The sequence below is a fragment of the Molothrus ater genome, chromosome 6 (assembly GCF_012460135.2).
Source record: "Molothrus ater isolate BHLD 08-10-18 breed brown headed cowbird chromosome 6, BPBGC_Mater_1.1, whole genome shotgun sequence".
NCBI lineage: Eukaryota > Metazoa > Chordata > Aves > Passeriformes > Icteridae > Molothrus > Molothrus ater.
Window position 1 is genome coordinate 6,930,098 of NC_050483.2, and position 14,822 is coordinate 6,944,919.

Sequence of the window (14,822 nt, forward strand, 5' to 3'; positions counted from 1 at the left end):
CAGAGAAACAGTACAGTGAAAGAGACTGACTACACTACTGTACTTTGGTTTTGCTCTGTGTTGAATTAACTTCTATAAGGATTGTGTGTCATTGCTCTGTATTGAATCAGGAGGTGTATAATAATAATGAGTTTTTCTTCCATGTAAACTTAGGAAAGCTGCTTAATTTCTGGGTCTCTCAGAAACAACTCTTAGGAGACAAATCATTGTCACAGCTGCTTTGTTCTAACTGACCCTGGAATTTTTAGGGTCTTTTTTGCCACATTTGTTTGTTGTTCTATGTCACAGCCTTTTTTTCTGAAAAATCCTTTCACTAGGACCTTTTCTCCTGAGAAGCTGGGAAGCTTCAGCTTCTCCATGTGTTGTTACATTGAAATGTGATTTGGAGCATTGTTTACCCAGCATGTGAATTGTTTTTACTTGATGACCAATGACAACCAGTGGGGTCAAGGCTGTGAACAGTCACAAGATTTTATTATTCATTCCTTTCTAGCTTCTGATATATGCTTTCTCTTTCTTTAGTATAGTTTTAGTATATAATTTTCTTTTAATATAACATAATATCATAAAATAATAAATCAGCCTTCTGAAACACGGAGTCAAGATTCGCATCTCTTCCCTTGTCCTGGGGACCCTCAAACACCACCACAGTTCTACAGTGTTTTTTCACAAAGGTTACCCAACAGGTCAAAGGATTAAGAACATTAATTTATTTCCATAATGGTGAAGGTGAAATTTTTGTAGCTTTGAAAGGAAAATGTAAATAATTTACAGATTGGAATACTATTACCATCTGTATTTTAGTTCATTACATTGTTTTTTTGATAACTTCAAACCTTTTAGCACAGCATTTTTGTTTAGTTGAGGAGTGGCTTATTAAGTGGATTCATAATTAGCCATCTTTCTTTGTCATGGCCCAAGATGCTAGAGCTTATTATGTTATTGTTCTTTTGGCTACTACAGGTATGAATACAAGCAAGAGCGAGACAGTGAAAGAGCACCCATTAAAACCTTCTAGAAGATCTATGCCATGCCTTGCCCAGAGCCAAACGCATCCTCAGAGCCTGAGCAAGCATTCCTCATTTCTGCAGCCCAACCGTGTGCAGCCGCAGCTCCAGCCCCAGCCTTTGAGTGCAGGGACGTCGGCAGCTGCAGTGGATGTAGTGTCAGAACGAGGTAGGAGGTTTTTCTCTTTCAGGGGTTTGCTCCAGCTCTGATAAACTCTGATTTATTTAGATATCTATGGTTTGTTGAAGAAATGTTTTTGCAGAAAACACCTACACATACTGTATTAACAGGTTCTTGAGTGGATCTTTATAATGCTTGAAGTGAGTTTTAAACTCATTTTTATTTTTCTCAATGATGACATTATTTCCTTCTCACTGGTAATAAGACAAGAAAGTCTTGCTCATTTATGCTGGAGAAAAGTATGAAGGTTTCTCTAGTCTGTCCTAGAGGAGAAAGAAAGGATAAATATTAGGCTTTAGGCAAAAAAAGTCTTTATATATGAATATGTAGGAGGAGATGCATTCATTCACAAACAGTAGAATCAGGGAAGAGCTGTATGGAAAGAATGAAAATGAACGGAGAAAATCCTTCCGAATTTTAGCTCGTGTGGGATAAGAACTACTTTTATTTTAGGATTTCTAATTTAACAGATACACATGCCTTATCAGAGAAACTAGTATAGTTGGAATCCCAATCATTGTGTGTCACCTGTTGCCAACCCTTGCCATCCTCTACTGCCAGATGTGTGTGAAGCTTTGTAGAATAAATTAACTCATCTGGTAGTAGATTTTGATAAGTCTTTCCTTAATATTGATAGACACTAGGCACTAATTGTTGTTCTAGTGAGTTATTTTATTGAGTTAAACTTCTCTTAGTAATAGAGAGAAAGTCTTCATTAAAGTGATATTGCTCTTTTTTCTATTGATAGAACATGCTCTTCAAAATTTCAGTCCAAAGTGTTTTATTTGAGTTACTGACAGCTTTGAAAAATGTTTTTTTAGAGTAAAGATTTTTTTACTTAGAAAATACATGTCAGTGCTGATACAGATATTGCATTTATTTCAGCTAAAGTGATGGAGACTTTGGAAAGCAACTTGCTTAAGCTGTCTAATACAGAATACGGTGATCCATTTTTAGGTAAGTTGTTGTCTGAACTGAAATAATGACAATTGACTGATTCTTTGATTACTCTCGCAGTATTTAAGTGTGAAAAGGCCATACTTACCCTGAACTTCCATTTTTTTTTTAAAGAGGAGACTAAATGTGACTAAAGAAATGTGTGCTGTCATAAATTTCCTGATACTGTCTCACCTTTTAGACTAAAAGTAGGGATGGAAGACAGAGAAGTGTCATATATTGAGTGTATCCTTTTCCCATAATAATCATTCATAAAACAATAATTTTGAACAATGTACTTGAAATTCCTTTAAAGTTGTTATTATTCACTTGATTTTCCTATATAGTCATGTCATCCACTATTATTGTGGCTGCAGTTCTATTGTTGGGATTTTTAGATATTTTGTATATTTCCTTTAGACATTTACATACAAAAAGTGTTACAATTTGGGAAGCAAAAAAAAAAAGTAATGGAGAAAATAGCCATATTTGTACTGCTTTGCTACCATTTTGACATTGTAATTAAGTCAGAGTAAGTAGGAAAAAAGTTATTCTTGGAGTAATCTCATAACTGCAAATTGAATCTGTAAATACACACTTGGGTAGTAATTTACAAGTTCCAGGATGAGGTAGTTGCCATCTATGTTACCCATACGGACACAAAGATATTTCTGCCCCTTGTGCAACTACTATGAAAGATATTTTTGCTCACAGTTGATGAACATCAAACTAGAAATCATATCTTCATGCTGAATGAGAGATATCAAGATATCTTCTTTCAGAAAGAAGTGAGTCTGCTCACCTCTCACATAATTTAGCATTGAATTTTCTTGATGCCTAAAATACATGATAGATAAGAGGGCTTCTCAAGGTTTCCTGAGTAGGTAACTACTGGAAATAGTGAAATTGACACTTCTTCCAAACCAGATATTCCAAAATCATGGCACAGACCAAAAATTTGGCATGAAGATTATAAAAGAAAATCAAGTCTTAGTAAGTTTCCAGTTAAAGCTGCTGCCCTTTCCTAGTGTAATTGGTGGGCAAGGATGGATGCTAGGAGATTTTACTCTTATAATTTCCTTCTTTTTTTTTTTAATACCCTGCTCTATTTTTAATATCTTGCTCTATTTTATTATGTATGTGAATTGCTTACACATAGGCATGCTGATATTGTTGTGTATTTATATATGTCAGCAGTAATTCTTTCTCATAATAAATGATGCTGGTTTTCAGTCCCATTACTTAGTTTTAACCTGAAAAGATACATGGAGGCCTCAGCAACACAGGAGAAGGTAGATTGATTATTTTCAGTTCAAAATTGTGTTACATTTTGGTGTGGATGTTTCTTCTCTTCTGGCTACAGCTATGCTCGTGGAAGATAAAGTATTTACAGAGTTGCCCTTTACTAACTTGATTAAGGAATTTGCCCATGTTGAGTCAATCCCAAATTAGATGAGTGAAATCTGTTAAGTTATTCACAGTTATAGAAATGTAACTGATTAGGTTAGTCAGTTACAGGCAAGAAAGAAAACAGTACTTTAAAACAGTACTGCCAGAGGTCAGTAATAAGAATTGCCTTATTTTTATATCAGCATTATCTGATAGATTCATGAAGAGAAATAAGGGACAGTTAAAAGGTGCATGTGACAAAGTGGCCTGTATACCTTCAAAATACAGTTTGTTGGTCCTTAAGTATTGTGTTTATGTGGGTAGAATTTGTCTCCAAGTCTAAAATTTTCAGTTTAATCCTGAGTCTGGATGTAGATGGGGAGGGGAAGTAAAAAATAAGCCTGAAAAAGGAATATTGCAGCTTCAGCTTTGATCACCAGATAGGTTAAACCGATGCTTTTGTAGGTACTCTGGCAGTTTCATGGAGTTTGAAAAGAAGGCTGTTTAATGGGTATCATCATCTTAGTGAATATTTTCAAACTGCTCTCCTGAGAACATGAAAGAAAGTGGAATTAAGTGAATGTGGTGAATTTTTAATTAGGCAGCGTTGTAGAAATGTAGGCCAAATGGCTTTCTCCTCTTCCTGAGCTGTTTGTAGACAAAATTTTCTTGAGTGAAGGAGATTAACAGGCATCAAATAAAGGACTTCAGTAGAAAGCTTCTCTTTTATTTCAGTTGGCTATAGCTGAGGCCATAAATCTGTCAGACAAGCTTAGTTAATGATGTTAATTGATTTATGAAGTAAAAAGTCAATGTATTACACCTTTGTTAATTACACATAAATAAATGGGATAAATGGGATCAAGGACATTATGGATTTGTGTTATTTTTTCCTCTGCCAGTTTTAGGTGGTAAGTAGTGTTTTTAGTTTGAGGAAGTGGTACATTCAATCCAAGTGATAATTGTTGAGCTTCTGTAACATACAATGTGAACTTTGAGGTTTCAGGCATAATGGAATACCCCTCTTTCTGACTCACTCAATCCCCTCCCACCTCTGGTGTGAGACACTGAAGGTGGAGATTACTGGGTTGAAATAAGAACAAAAGTAACACTCAGTAGCAAGTAAAACATCACAAACTAATTTATTCTTTTTTCAATTCTGTTTTTTTCCCTCCTTAGATTAATTATGAGGATTTGTGCATAATAACTCATCTTTCTTAGCAAGACATGAAAGCTTTCCTAGATAATTAACAATTTTGCTGTGACAGATACTTTGTATTCTGAATGTATCCTGAATCCAGTTAGTACAGAATTTATATATAAAAACCAACGTATTTATATTCTATGCTGCAATACAGTGAAGTGACAAATGAAGAGCTGAACCAAAACTAACAATCCAACAAAGAATCATAATAACTGCATGATAAAAACTACTTTTCAATGCTCAATTATAGAAGTAAGTCAATTTTGTGATGTTATGATAAATTGAAATGGGCACACATATATGTATAACCTGTGCAGTACACACAATGTTTATATAAAAAGAGGGGCTGAAAGATCACAGAAGATATGATTCAAGGAAACCAGGTTCAGTTTCTGCTTCAACAGAAATGTGTTGTTTCCATTATGCCTTCTAGAATAATTTTATCCTAAGTTTGTGGTCAGTGCCTCCATAAATAAGGGTGTCAAATCTGTTATGTAGTGAGGTGACTGAAAAGCTGCATGAGAACAGTTTTTCCTATACCCAGAGCTGTCCAGCTCCCATATTGGAGCTGGTTCATTCCTGGAGAGCTGGCAGTAGGGATGAAGAAGTTATGTAATCTGTTCAGTGCTCGTGGGAACATAATAAGGATTAGTCTTTGGACATAATATGCAGTCCAAAATATGGATGTGCTTTAGGCATTTAATCTGCCTCTAGCAGTTTTATGCACCATTTTAACTCATCTAAAGAGCAATAATATATGACTGGCTCCTTTAAAAAAAATTAGAAATATTCTGTGTAACAGTTACCACTGTCTGAAAGTTCATAAGAAATTGTACATCGAGGAAAGTATTTGTCTGTTGTGTGTGGGCAGAGGGTGTGTGGTGACTGGAGTGGGGCTGTGGCTGATCCCAGATTGGCTCCAGCTGTGCAGGACAGGTGAATGCTATTGAAGGTGAGGAGCCATGGAGTGCCCAGGGGTGCTGAGCAACCACACAGGGGCAGGGCATCAACAGGAGGGCATAAAAGGCTGGGCTGAAGAGCAACAAGCAGCAGATGCTTGAAGCCTTTATTGGTGTAGGTTGTGGCTCCAACGTTGTTCTGGTAGTTATGATGGTTTTTCATATCTAAATATACATACACAGGTAGGTGAAAACCTTTCTATGTTATCTGTATAAGACCGTGTTCCAGGTGCACAGCAAAATAAAATAAGACCTAAATCCATCACAATGTTATTTATCTAGGTGTCTAGTGATGTTCTTCTCCATGCTTTTCCTAGGATTTAAATTAGGACAAAAGGGGATTATTTACTTGACCAATAATCTCTTTCTTACTAAAGCTTTGCAAAGCCCATCCTTAAATGTGTAAAGGCTCAAAGGATTGAGTAGAGTTGTCGTATCAAAGTTTATGGAACAGAAACTATTTAGGAATGTTTATATTAGTTTTTTTTCCATAACTATGCCACATTTCAATTGAAAAACATTTGCTACCAGACACTACTGTGTATATATAAAATATATCACTGAATTTCAGAGTACAGAGAAATCAGAACAACTGCTTTTTATTCCCTGTCATAAAATTGAAATGCAGTTTTGGCCCTTCAGAAAAGTCTGATAGTAAGAAAGATAGCCAAGCAGTTAAGAAGACCCAAAAAGAAAGATTCAAAATGTGGACTTAGCTATTTATTTCTAAACTAAATGCTTCTGCATTATTGTGTGAAGGATTTCCAGAAATGAAATTGTCTTAAATGTTTTATCATGTAAGTGACCTTATAGGGCAAATCTTACTGTTATGTGTTAAGTGTTGCCAAATTATATGTCAGGAAGCATTGATTAATTTTTGTGATTGTTGGGGGTTAAGTTTCTTTCCTTTTGTTCCTTTTTACTTATAGATTTTTTTCCCATAAGTTGCTAGGACACATTAACAACTGAGTACTTAGGAAAACCATAGAAGTGGCCAAGCCTCAGGGGAGGAAGGCATCTGGTTGCACTTGTCTTGTTCCAGAGTTTCTCTCTGAGGGGGGAGAGAGAGCAGGAGTTGGGCAGGTGAAGGACAAGGCTGGGGCGGCTGCAGGGGAGGGAATTGGCTGCTCCAGAGCCCAGCCCACATCTGCTTCTGCTGCCCTGGGCATGAGCCTCTTGTGAGAACAGCCCCTGAACATGGTCTTTGAGATGTAAGACTTGGTAAAAGGATTCATGTTTAAATCTTTCTGCTGTTAGAAGGTACTCTGGAGACTCACACAGAGAGGTCTTGTAAAGGGTCATGCACGTTGTGTTTGTGTCAGCGAGACTCTTGCAGCTGTGTTGGGTCTGTGTGGGCAGTGGAGCTGCAGGGCTGGCTTCTCTGAGAAGCTGCTGGAAGCTTCCCCTGTGTCTGGTGGAGCCAATGGCAGCAGCTCCAGGGCAGACCTGCTGCTTGGCAAGGCTGAACTCAGCAGTAGCTGTGGAAGTGCCTTTGGAGTAACAGATTTGAGAAGGGAGAAAAAAATATATAAGGGCAGCTTCAACTGGAAGAGAGATTCTCTTGCAGCCTCTGGTGAGCACCGTGGTGAGGCTGTGACTCTGGAGCCTGTGGAGGTCCATGGTCGAGCAGGGACCAGCAGCTTACAGGCTCAAGGGGCTTGTGCAAGTGCTAAATAATATTCCCCTTTTTACTGTATTAATAGCATTAATACAGTATTAATAGCATTATGTAGTGGGAGAGTGCTTCTATGTATTAAATAAGTCATCAACTGCTGAAAGATAGAATAGGAAGTATCTTTGAATTTTAGAATACATTTCTTTATAAATTTCTTTCATTTTAAGGGTTGTTATGGGTTTTTGTTTTGTTTTGACTACATTTCAGGCAAAATAGCGGACGTCTCTAGGTGAAAGATTTTTTTTTTACAAAAGAGAGATGCTGCAATTTGAAATATGTGTCCTTGAAAGCATAAAAATGTTTAGCTGGTAAAGTGTGTTGAGGACAGGGAAAACTTATTCATAACTTCAAATTACTTAAATTTAAAAAGTTACAAAAGTTTTGCAAATGTTTTTTGGTTTTTAGTACTAGGTGTACTCATAATGTCTAATCCTCTAAAACTTCCCTCATTGAAATAGACTTTTTAATATAACTATAGTCTTTCTTTCAGCTTAAATGACCTAGTTTAGGTTTCATAGGCCTGCCTCTTCATTTTACTGGCTCTTAAAATGAAGAGCTCAAACCTAGGCATAAGTCAAATATGCAGAGTTGTTAAGTACTGTTTCCTACTTTATATACCTACCTGAAGCCTTCTTTTAACTACATTGATTTTTTGTTGAGCAGAGAGTAAGTTGTATATGAAGTTAGATCATTGTTTAAAATAAATAAAACCCCTGAATCAGGCACATTGACAATTAAAATTAGCTGGTTTGTACATTAAGAAATCCCATCACAGATTTACCATGGTTAATATCAGTGTTAGAAATTATCAAGGGTACATTTTGTATAATCATTATGTAGTAACTTAATTGAGGAAAAAATGGTGCTCAGTAAATGTTCTGGTTTTTAATATTTTAATATGTGAAATGTTTAGGGTGAGTGAGATAATTGTGGTTATTTGTTTTTCCTAATTTCTGTAGTACTTAGCATAGAGAATTTAACTGAGTAACTTAATGAAAAACACTTAAATGTTTCAGATGAACATTTATGAATTTAAAATCCATGAAATTCAAGATTGTGGTTCCCACAGCAACCACAACTTTTTTCTTGGCTTCTATTTAGGGTTTCGAATTACTGAGCTAAATGCTGTTCCTAGGCCACCTGACTTTTCCCATGTTGATGTGAAAGCTGAGAATGGGAACTTGACTCAGGATTTGTGGGTAAATTTTTTGTCTGACTATGTTTCTTTTTCCAATTTGTCCAAGATAAAATTGTGTGGCAATGATTATTCCATCTTTTTAATCTTGAATACATTTTTTCAAGAGTAGCCATTTTCCAACATTGATTAAAACTTTACAGTCCAGCACTGCATAGGGATTGCCCTTCATTTTACTACTTCTGGCTGTGTAGGGCAAGAATTGTCATGATTCTTTGATGGACAATATGGGTGATCTCTGAGGGAGGTCCTCAGTTTCCTGCAGCTCTCTTATGGTACTCAGCTAAGTTTTCAGAAAAACTTCATCTGAGCAATTAAAACCTAATCCAGTGAGAAAGTAAACATTTCCTCCATGAAGACTTCCTACCTCCTACCACCATCAGGTACACCTGTTAAAAAGTGTTCTGAGCGACTTACTGCAATATCTGTGCAAATTTTCAAATGGAATATCTGCATGTGTGTAGGGGAACTGGGCATTTTAGTTGCTTGTTTAGATTTAAAACATGAGATGTTTTGGTCTGGTCTGCAGGCTGTGCCGCCTATTTGGTGAAACATCCTGAGCCTCAGCAACTGTGAGTCAATCAGTTGAATATTCATATTACTTTGTTTGTGTTTTAGAACTACTGTAAAGGAGGTTATGGACTTTTTTATTTGAAGGCTAATAAAAAAACTATTTCTATCGACCTTCTACTAATAATAGCAGTCACTTCTAATTTAAGATGAACATTGTAACATTTCAAGTATAAAGCTTTAACAGGAAAATAAGTGCGTTATTAAAATGTGTACGCATAAAATGAATATTCAACTGTGGCTGTAATAATGCTGTTTGTTTCTATCCATTATAAGCTAAAATGAGCCCATTGTTTTCTTCTGATTTTCCTTCAGATGTAGGCAAGGACAAAGATACATACACAGATGATTCAGAACATGGGAATTATGATGCTCGTACAGATCAGTCATTGCTTATTCAAAATAAGCTCACCAGGCAGAAAACAGAACCTCGAACTAAATCTTCTTTAAAGGTAATGGACACAAAATTCTATTAAATTGTATCAACTGTCAGAATGTGCTTAAATATTTTTAAAATGCAATTTCTAAAGCAGCACTTGTTGCGGACTAAGTAAATAGGCGTCTCATGGTAAGAAATTTAGGTGGCTCCCAAATTGTTGGAAATGATAAAACTTCTAAAATAATTTTAGTTAATGGTTTTAAATAACTTTTAATTAATTGTTTTAATTAATCATAAGCAGTGTGTTAAGTCTTAAATCACTTTTAGTTAGCATTTAGCAAAATTGTCGTGAGCTGCTATTATGGGAACACAATTGCATAAAATTACTGAAATTAGTTTGTTAAATGAAAATTACTTTTGTTAAACTGAACTTGATATGCTTCAATGAAGAAAGCCTGGGAGAAGAGAGATGTATTGTTGAAATTGGGTACAAGGTGTGCAAGATTTTTGGGTCACAAGGTCATTTTGCAGAAACCAGAACATAAAGAAGAGACTAAATCTGTGTGCTGGAGGAAGAAGATATTAAAAATATGGACTAATTAGGATGTTCCAAGAGAACTAAATAAGCAATTGAGGATAGAATATTAGTTAAGGAAAGAGAATGATGCAATTTAGAACTGATGAACACAAATTTCTTTGTTTGCTAAAAATGTATAAATAGGTTAAAAAGTTTTGTACAAATTTTTATTTGGAGGCTGGAATTTTGCCTTGCTTGCTAACATTAAGAAGACAGTGTTAGAGGATTTTATTCATCCTGATGATTTTGGAAGGTGTTGGTAACAATATTATCGTTTGAGTGACAGAATCAGTGAATGGAATTCTCTGTACTAAAATCAGGCAAAATTATATAAAATCAAAGATTCTTATGTGTTTTATTGACTCATCTAAGAGGTAGTAGCCTTCTTTCAATAAATTTGTATTGCACAGAATTTAGGATATAGGATTCTGAACATGGAGTGGAATTCATGTTATCTGGGAGACCTCAGAAATTCTGAGAATGTAGAAGTATGTTCATGTAGCAAATGGTCGGTCAAGAGTGATCTAGATAGAGTATAAGATCCTCCTTCTAAGCAGTATCAAAATGATATCTAGACCCATTGAATGAGAGCTAAAACTCACTTACGTGTAGGTGAGTGTAGGAGCATTGTCAGGAACCTCAACTCAAGCACTGAAAAAGCCATCTCATCTTACCAGATAAATCTGGTGTGCTATCTTGCTTAGTAATTGTATAATTATACTATTTATCACAATGTATTTTCTCCAGCAGTTAATCCACTGTAATGTCAAAGAACTATGATAGATTTTCTGTTCACAAAATGTATATTTTTTAGTCATACTTTCAACTAGGAGACCCTGAAGTCTCCTTTCCATTAAGCCTAACTGCTTGCATATATATGACAAATGACTTAACCTCAAGAAGTTCTGAATAATTTCTTCTTCACACTGTGGAAATAGTGAATTCTGCAGCACAGAGTTTTTTTTACAGTAGGCATCAGTAATCCTGTGTTACAAATCTCTAGTAATGCTTGAATCACTGTAAGCTTCTCTGCTGCACTCACAGCACATGTGCTATTCTCTTCAGGAGACCATGCCAGAGTTGTTTCATGGATGGTACTTGTGGCACTTTGTGATTTTGGCATTGAATGCATTCTTCACGAGTCCTACAACAGCTCTAATGCTTGTCACACTCATCATCATTACTGCAGTATTCTGGAACACAGGTAGATGTGTCCTCTGAGGCTTCGTTTCATAGGATGCTTTTAGAAAGATCTTTTATAGTAGTAGCTATGTAATAATTTTTAAAAAGGCTTACAGGAAATTGTATTTACAGAATGGAAATCTGTGACATGAAAATGAAACTTTGGAGATGATATATTGTCTATATGTATGTCATATAAGTAACCTTTACTGGTTACATTTTAATCTAAACTGTTACAATAAGAACTTCTTGTATCCAAATATTTTTTTGTCTGTTTCTGCAAAACTAGCTGAACAAAGACAAATAATAATGGATGTTCTTGTTTGATTTCATTGATTAGATAGACAAAGCCTTTTATGTTAATTGTGGCTGAAAAGGCAGAAAAGCAATGTGGAGTCTGTAGAATTTAGATCCTGTTACTGAGCACTAAATAGTTTTAATAATAGGTAGGGCTGCTGCCAAAACAATCTAGGAACAGATGCTGTACTGTCTGTCTAGTAACAGGGATTTCACAGCGCTAAAGCAAAATACTGTTTTTTCTATTTCTATGTGAATTAGAAAATAATCACTGCTTGCATTTTTTCCAAGCCCTGCATTCAGGATGGTTATGAAGTTCATAGTCAGCAAGTAAGCTAACATTCTTTCAAAGTTTAAAGAGAAGTTTTATATTTGTATTAAGTTTAAACAAAAATACACTTTTTATGTTACGGTCTTTGTATGTACCAATCTACTGAGCAAATTGGTTCAGAGTTTAAAAACAGTCTTCTCAGTGTCTCTGGCTTTTAACTTTGACAATTCCTTTTATCACAACAACTACTCTGGAAACTTCCTTCTCCATTTAGAAGGACTGTTTCTGCAAATTAGGTGATTTGGTTTAACCCTAGCTGGGTTAAACCCAAAATTCAAAACACAGCCCTGTACCAGTTACTGTGAATAAAATAAACTCTATCCCAGTAAAAGCCACAACTTAAGCAACCAAGCAATATTCTCCTTCCCTTTCTCTTTGCCTGCTTCCACAGGAAAAAGGCAAGGGGAATTTAGATTAGTCTTAGAAAGGAATTTAGTCTTAGAGAGGTTTTGCCTTTGGATTTTTATAGAAGTCTTTGTGGCAATTGTTTTAGAAAGCCTTAGGAAAATCTCTTCCCCAAATTGATATAAAGCTAGCAAAAGAAGGCTTCTAATTCTTTCTGAGACTGCTAAAATACAGAATACTGCAGTACAGCTTTACAGCTGGTAAGTACTCGCACATATTTGAAGTCTAAACTGATCTGTCACAATAAAAAAGTCTTCTCAGTCTGACCAGATAATGAGAATGAGAAACGCTGCGTTGATCAGGAGTACAAGAATAAAAGCATATTCTTCTTCTCTTCTTTTTAATGTTTCTAATTTTTGCTTGTTTTAGAAGGGTTGTTGTATTCTTGAGAAATTATGGGGAAAATTGCAAAAAAATTTGTTTGCAATTACTTCTTGGTGCCATTATCTTTCTCAGCAATGAGATGCCTGGATACTTCAGCAGTAGTGAACATGTCTTGCTGACATGATGAAAGCCAATACACATTTTTTTTTCAGCAATTGTTTGGTTTTCAGCTTACATGCATGATAGCTCCATAAATCTGATTCTTGTTGTAACATTTTAAAGCTTTGAAAAACCAGAGAATTTTCTTAGAGCAACCAGATGCCAGTGTATTCGTCTACTGTTCTTGTTTGCATGATTATGATTTATAACTGATAGTTTCCTATAGTGTAGGTTGGTATATTTCAGAATCCACAGATTTCATACTGAAAAATTGAGAGTCGCTCAGACCCATGAAAAAGCTGTCATCATTATCCATCTCTGCCAACTTCTCATCACCAGCTGCTCTTGAAATTGCACAGAAAGTACCACTTTATGTATGTGGTTCTGCCAAGGGGTCTCACAAGGAAAAATGAGGCCAAGAAGTGTCTGTTGAGCAAAAATTAGTAGTACCTGCTTTGCTAGGGAAATGTAGAAAATGAGAAGGTCCCTGGGTGGAAGGCTGATACTTGAAATGCTCTAGTTTCCTTAGGAAAGGGAAGCAGGCTAAAACAGACTTTATCTTGAGTGGAAGGCAACGTTTTCCCAGAGAAGTGGCAAAATCAGTAGCAGCCAATTCTTTACCTACTGCTATTGCATGTATAGTAGCAAGATAGGAATATTTGAGGAATTGCTCTTCCATTTCCTTTCATTCACTGTTACTCTCTTTGATCTTGTATATATTTTATCTAGGTAATGCATTTTGCTGTCTGGGAAGGTAAAGAAATAATTTTTGGAACAAGGTTTGCATTATTATCACTGTGGATTCAGGAACTATGAAGACATGCTACCTCTACAATAGCCTAATTGACTGCCTTTTTCTGGTAGTCAATTAGGCTATTGTATAGGTAGCATTTCTTCATAGTTCCTGAAAAATGAAAAATGCAGTCTAATAACACAGATGTGAATAAAGCCTAAAAGCAATGATAACAGATAAAATCATTATCCCAGAATGGAAGGATGTGGTAAACTGCAACAAAAGTTGACTTCATGCTTGTGCTTTTAGTGCTTGGCTCTCATTTCCTGTGAGGTTTTATTAAAGAGCCAAAAAAAGCTCAGAAAATATTTCAGGAAATTCGGGGTAAGTAGCAAGTAATTTCAATTTATAGATGAAAATGTTTGAAAAGAAACATGTACAGAGGAATTTTCAGTGGTTATGTTAGTATGCTTCTTAAGACATCCCTATTAGACCTCAAGAGCAAATTAGAAGAGGTTAAATATAAAAAAGCCTCCTCCTGTCTCCAAACATCCTCCATTGCTGCTCCCTCATATGGTAATATTGAACAGACTTCCTTTAAAAATTTTGCATATCACCGAACCCACTCCTTTCGTGAAGTCAGATATGTTTTTCATAATATATACAAATGCATTTTTCATGCTTACTCTATAAGTCTGAGTAGACTATAAATGGAAAAAAAAATCCTCTGTGAAGAAGCTAAAGTAATTGCTAAACTAGTAAATCCTAAAAGGTTAACTGCAGTTTAATTAGGAAGGTCAGATATTTCTGGAAGTCTTTGTCTCCACAGAAAAAAGCTTTGTTCTGCCCAGCAGTGTAATCTCACAGAAATGCAATAGTGTGGGTAAATATGGCAGCCTGTCATGTTGTCTTTGATGCCCAGGGTAATTTGGATGTCTTTGCATATGCAAATATGTCCCAAATTTTCTTTCCTAGGTTATTTGCACAAGAAGAACACTAAAGCAATATACATTTAAAATCATCAATCTGTTTTTGAAATCAAGCAATTGAAAGGACGATTCTAGTTAATCTGTTTATGGTTTATCCATTCCTACAAACACAAAAGTCTAACTTAGATGAAGTCTAACTTAGATGTGTGCTTAGAAAATGTCACATAAAGCACACCTTAGATTATTCTTAATCAGAGTATCTTTTTAGAATGTAAAAATGGGTCTTGTGCTATTTAAAAACACTTCACAGCTAATTCCAAGTAACTTAAGAAGTCTAAAACTTATTGAAGTCCCAGCTTTGATTTTTAAACATCCTGAAACAAAGCAAGC

The 14,822-nt window shown here is 35.5% G+C and overlaps 1 protein-coding gene across 1 annotated transcript in view; it reads left to right on the plus strand.

Moving 5' to 3' along the window:
* ANO3 (anoctamin 3) overlaps nucleotides 1–14,822 on the plus strand; it is a 90,370-nt gene that overhangs the window by 16,200 nt on the left and 59,348 nt on the right. The window contains 3 exon segments of the mRNA XM_036383753.1: nucleotides 964–1,176; nucleotides 2,074–2,145; nucleotides 9,432–9,568. Coding sequence (XP_036239646.1) covers nucleotides 964–1,176; nucleotides 2,074–2,145; nucleotides 9,432–9,568 — 422 coding nt within the window.